The sequence below is a fragment of the Diospyros lotus genome, chromosome 3 (genome assembly GCF_014633365.1).
Source record: "Diospyros lotus cultivar Yz01 chromosome 3, ASM1463336v1, whole genome shotgun sequence".
Classification (NCBI taxonomy): domain Eukaryota; kingdom Viridiplantae; phylum Streptophyta; class Magnoliopsida; order Ericales; family Ebenaceae; genus Diospyros; species Diospyros lotus.
In genome coordinates this window covers 21,049,787-21,055,426 of record NC_068340.1, presented here as the reverse complement: position 1 = coordinate 21,055,426, position 5,640 = coordinate 21,049,787, and the positions used below count along the sequence as shown (strand labels likewise).

Sequence of the window (5,640 nt, the reverse complement as noted above, 5' to 3'; positions counted from 1 at the left end):
AGCTATTTTCAATTTCTGTCCCTAAGCTAATTTTATCCGCGTTTACTTTGCTCAGAGAGAGGGCGAGCGGGCGAGAGAGAGACAGTTCAGTCTGTGTGATTTGTCACGATCATTGGATGCACGTGGAAGGCTGGAAGCCCAGAAGGTAAAATTCTTCTCTTCTCTTCATCTTTGGTAAGTGATTCGCATACTCAGTAAAATGGATTAGATCAGATTGTATCTAGAATTCTATGTGTGTATATCTGTGGGTAAATTAACTATATTTATGTATATATAATTATTATTTAATTTGTTGATACCCATCTCCAATCTTCGTCAGTTTCTCTGTCTCAGCCACCCGTCTCTCTCTCTTCCTCTCTCTCCTTCTTCTTCTGCTTCCTCCTTGTAAGGTGTTCTTTCTCTTCTCGGTTATTATATTTATAGCGCTTTCCAGAAGCTTTGATTTCGAGAGATTTTCTAAAGTTTCCGTTTTTGGCCTTTTGAATTTTGGGTTGTTGCTAAAATGGGATGTGAATTGGTAATGTTTTATGATCTGGGTTTTGTCTATCATTGCTGATTATTTAACCATTTAATTATTTGATGGGTGGTGGACTGGATATGGATTTTTTGCTTCGATGCTTTGTTAATCATTGGCATTCCCTTTCTCCGGATTCTGTTCTATGAATCTGAACGGGCGATGAGGCAGTAGATTCTTTTACTTCTTTTTGCTAGTGGATTTGCTCACGATATTATTTCTTCAATCATGAATTGTGATTGTGAAGCACTGGGCTTTTTGTATGTTAACTTGATGAATTCTGTACTGTGAATGATATGATCTATATCATAAACTTTAAGGCTCCAAAAATACGGGCTGCCTTTCTTTCATTTATTTACTTCTCACTTCTTCTTCTTTTTTTTTTTTTTTTTGAATTGGGCTTCAGTTATCAAATTGGAAAAACTGTAGTTGTTATTGATTTTTTTGTTATAGTTAATAGTTCTTTAAGCCAACTCTTGATCCAATCTTCTTCTTTTTTTCCCCAATATTTCGTAGTAGAGCTGTCTTCTAAATCAGCCTTGCAAGAAGGATGGCTCTTTCCAGAGCTCATAAAGAGAGGGGGGAGTTGAGAATTCATGAGAGTTTGGAAGAGCTTAGCACAGATTTAGCAGACTATATTGCAGAATTATCAGAGGTTTCAGTGAAGGAAAGGGGCGTTTTTGCCATTGCGTTATCCGGCGGTTCTCTCATTGGCTTGATGGGGTATCAATACTTTAATTCTCTATATGATTGTTTGGCTTTTCTTTTGTGTGGTTTTTGTCAATTGTGTTTTGTGTATTTGGTTTGAGAGCAGAAAACTCTGTGAAGCTCCTTACAACAAGACAGTTGATTGGGCCAAGTGGTACATATTCTGGGCAGATGAGCGAGTTGTGGCTAAAAATCACACTGATAGTAACTATAAGCTGGCCAAGGATGGCCTTTTATCAAAGGTATTTATCTAGTCTGAATATGTATTTACATGCTTAATTTTGCATTTTACAAGTCCATGGGTCATGCTCGCGCCTTATTATTTTTTTGCTTATTAACATAGCTGATGCTAGTATTCTTTGTTTTTTTGGTTTTTGCACATTCATTTTCTATGTTTTGCAACTTTTGCTCCTTAGATGGTTCTGTTTGTTTTGTTTTTTTTTTTTTTTTTTCTAATTTTGGTTGATGGATTCTGTGTTTTAACCATTCTAGACAACCAAATAGTTTGGTCCATGAAGTAGATACCATAGAAATTCATCATTCTTGGACCATTTCCTGGGTCCTGAAATTCCAGGGTCCTTGTTGTGGGACAGCAGTTTCTGTACTGTTCTCTGCAGTTCCAGGTTATGTATCATAGTGCAGCAATTCCCATATTGTTCCACGTTTCACTATAGTTTATATAGTGAAGTTTCACTATCCCTGATCCTGGAAATTGTGCTTCATCTGTGATTAGGACCTTGCAGTTGGGAATTTGGAGTGACTGATTTGTCTTCATTGTATACTTTTAAGCTGTATAATTTGGATAATAACTGTTACCTTATTGACTGGTTCTTGTTTTATGGGTACATTTACCATCAGCTATTGATTTCAAATATTGACTGTTGTTAATCATCTGCTTGGAGTTTTACCTAAAGTTAATTAAACCTTCATTCTCTATAAGTATTTTGGCTTCTGCTATGGGCAAAGCACATCCTACTTGATTGATTGAAATGTGAGTAAAAGTTGGCACAAAAAGATAATAGTTGCTGGTTGAACTAGTTAATTGGTTCTTATGAATATAGAAAGGACTAATTTCAATTAGTTTGCTGCAATGTTATATTGGTTCTTAAACTGTTGGTGTGTTTGGGATTTTGCATCATATTCCAACAATATTTTCTTTCTGAGATCAGTGATTATTCATTACTCTATCTGTTATCAGTTAACCTCAGTGGCTTAGACCTGCTTTCCCTAATAAAGAGACACAAGTTTGAAAGCAGGGATCCTGCTGAATACAAAAGAGGCCAACACTTGGGTTCTCCTGTTCCAACAGTTGCAGGGTCAAAATTTCCCTCAATAATAGATGTCGTGAGAGAGGTTTTTTGTTCCACAATCTATTTGGAGTACCCATCGACAATCTGATTCCGTTGTAAAAAAAGGATGGTATGATCACGCCTAGGCTGGTTGCCCTGCCAGTTGTACCCTCTATTGTTTTTCAGCTAAAAATTATATATAGATAGATAGAGAGAGAGAGAGAGAGAGAGAGAGAGACCCTATGAGAGATTTTCCTTTTCCCTTTTTTTGCTTTATCTGCTTCTTGAGCCAAGATGCCAATTTAAAAAATTCACAGTATTGACAAGTTTGGTGGATACGCCTGCCATATTTCAGGCAGTATTTACCTGATCAAAATAATCTTGGGTCAAGTCTTTGCAAGTTCATCAAAAACAAGGTTGAGATATGAAAGACAGGACTTGCCCCAGATGGGAATCGTGTAAAGCTATCTGCTTGTTTTAGGGCTGACATCTAAGGATTTAACTTACAATTTAGGTGATTAGTTGTATGCTCCTCTCTCTCTCTTGCCCCATGCACTGGGGGGGGGGGGGGGAGGTTGCGGTTTGCATATAAGCACTTGGCTTCAACTAAGGGTGCTGTCTTTGCTTAACCTGATGAGACTGGAGTAATCTGTTTTCATTTCTTTATTTCTCTCTCTTGCGCATGCGTGCACATGTTAAACTCTCCTCTCCCTTTTGTTTTGCCTAAACTGAAATGCCTTTTTTAGTTATGGATGACCCAACTCAAAAAATGTATTTGCATACAACTAAAATCAAAAGATTGGAGTCATCTTGTTTACCTTTATGTTTGATATATTTCATATCATCTATTTGACCTCCAGTTGTTTCAAAACGCTATTCTTCAGTTAGAAAAAGCTCTGAGATCTTTCAAATTGTACATGCAACAGTTTATAATGGTAAAGTTAAGGGATGTGTATTTCTTTCTAGGTATATCATTTCTTTTCACTTGGATTAGAAAATCTTTGTCCTCTTTCAGATCAAGCATTTGAAGAAGTACAGATTTGAGAAAATCCTACTCACTCTGGGGTCTTCCATCTATTTTTAAGTTTTTGTGCATTTTCCTTGCTAGATATTCACTTATAAAAAAATATGATTGGAATAAGATGATTTTCAGTTCAACCATCTTCTCATTCCATCATCATCATCATCATCACAAGCCTCAATGCCACTAGGTCGGTTGGCAACATGAATCTAGCTCTCCAATTATTTTTATCTATGATTATACTCTGCAAAACTGTTATATCCCCTGCTATCATCTCACAAGTATGCCTATTAAGTTTTTTTCTCACATGTACAAACTATCTTAATCATGTTTCTATGCATTTTATTTTCAATAGACACCACTGTAACCTCATCAAGAAAAACCTTCTCTCAATTATGCATATATTTTGCAGATATTGGTTTTTAGTTTTCCAATATTCTAAGCCATGCAACAAGAAATGATCTTATAGTTGTTTGATAGACTCTCCTTTTTAGTTTTGAAGGGATTTTACAATTGCTTCAAAAGCTAGATGCATTTTTTCACTTTAACTATCCTGCTTTAATTCTGTGAGTAAGATTTCTTTAATTCCCTTATAATCTTTCCTTCTTTTTGAACAATTGACTTGAGATATGTGAACTGATTTTTTCTAAGAATAACTTGATTTTTAAGTCTCACCTCGCCATTGTCTAAACTTCTATTTTTACTAAGTTTACATTCTATATAGTCAATTTTCAACTAATATTTTCTCTAGAACTCACAGAAAAATCCAACTATTTTTATGTACGTTGTTGACTAATTAACCCTCTTTCTTTATTTGGCCTTGGGACTAGTTGTCTAGAACTATTGAGAGAATTACTTAATCCACAGGCAGATTTAGTAATCTTCTCACTTCATTCTTTTGTAACTTGCAGTGAATGCTGATCCTTATCTTTTTCTGAGTTTATGCTCTTCCTTTATCTTTTCATCAATATGCTAAAGAAAACACCTTCATGATGTTCAGGTTCCCATAGTTCCCAGTCACATACACTCCATCAACGATTCAGTGTCAGCAGAGCAAGCGGCAGATGACTATAAATTTGCGATCAGACAGCTTGTGAGAACTCGTGTAATCAGTGTAGCTGATATCAGCGACTGCCCCAAGTTTGACCTCATCCTTCTTGGAATGGGCCCTGATGGACATGTTGCCTCATTATTCCCTAATCACTCTGCCCTCAATGAGAAAGATGAATGGGTGACTTTTATCACTGATTCACCAAAGCCCCCACCTGAAAGAATCACTTTCACCATTCCTGTCATCAATTCAGCATCCAATGTTGCCGTGGTTGTGACAGGAAGCGGCAAAGCAGAGGCTGTACACTTGGCCGTCGATGATGTTGGGTCCAACAGCCTGTCATTGCCTGCGAGGATGATCCAGCCAACCAAAGGGAAGTTGGTATGGTTTTTGGACAAGGCAGCCGCCTCAAAACTTGATGGCGCAAAATTTTCTGAGTAGGACCAAGCTCTTCTTGCCAAAATGTATGTATCTAAAGGAGGGGTCTGAGTTTGTCTAGAATCCTCTTCCATCAGTTCTTTTGCTCTTTTGAGTTGGGTTAATCTCTGGTTTTTGGTTTTTGTCCGTGTCTTGTGTAGGGGTGTTGGGCAAGTGTGGCTATACTTTTTGTAAGAAGAGGTTAATAAGTTCGAGGCTTTAATACAGAATCCTCTTCTGTTTTTAGTTGCAGATTGGCAACACTGAATCTGTGATCTGGTCTTCTTCTCATATGGTTGTTATCATTGAATCCTGCCAAGAAGTGTAGATTATCTGGAAGATGTTAGGCATACCATGCTGTAGGTAATGGGGACAAAGGATCCACAATTTATGGGTTTGCTTTTCTATCTTTTAGTTTGAATAATGGATGGATTAGTGGGTTATTTTGGATATAAGATGATGTAGGTCGATTAGGTAAGTGTGTGAAGATATCATTGTAGTTTCAATTGTCTGATTATAACCAGAGTCACCCGCAGTCGCCATCGATCTACCATTTTTCTAGCAAACAAGTCAACCACTGTAGTCAAAATGCCAGGAACAGAGAAGACGAAGCATCGTCTCTAGAAGTTTCAGCGTCCGT

At 37.1% G+C, this 5,640-nt stretch overlaps 1 protein-coding gene across 5 annotated transcripts; it reads left to right on the top strand.

Annotated features, from left to right (window-relative positions):
• LOC127798115 (probable 6-phosphogluconolactonase 1) lies at positions 1–5,252 on the top strand. Of its 5 annotated transcripts, none has more exons than XM_052331438.1 (4): positions 1–145; positions 1,034–1,237; positions 1,329–1,464; positions 4,533–5,252. In XM_052331438.1, exons 2-4 carry the CDS (start codon positions 1,065–1,067, stop codon positions 5,022–5,024), a joined length of 801 nt encoding a protein of 266 aa, XP_052187398.1. In that variant the 5' UTR covers positions 1–145; positions 1,034–1,064; the 3' UTR covers positions 5,025–5,252. The 5 variants fall into 5 exon arrangements, with proteins under 5 accessions (XP_052187398.1, XP_052187396.1, XP_052187400.1 ...); XM_052331436.1 differs by having other exon boundaries at positions 1,031–1,237; XM_052331440.1 differs by lacking the exon at positions 1–145 and adding an exon at positions 220–384 and having other exon boundaries at positions 1,031–1,237.
• The last annotated feature ends 388 nt before the right edge of the window (positions 5,253–5,640 follow it).

Coding starts and splice junctions, on each gene's coding strand:
- LOC127798115 (XM_052331438.1), top strand. CDS start 1,065: ATGGCTCTTTCCAGAGCTCATAAAGAGAGGGGGGAGTTGAGAATTCAT. Junction 1,238..1,328: donor TCTCTCATTGGCTTGATGGG/GTATCAATACTT, acceptor GTTTGAGAGCAG/AAAACTCTGTGAAGCTCCTT. Junction 1,465..4,532: donor AGGATGGCCTTTTATCAAAG/GTATTTATCTAG, acceptor CATGATGTTCAG/GTTCCCATAGTTCCCAGTCA.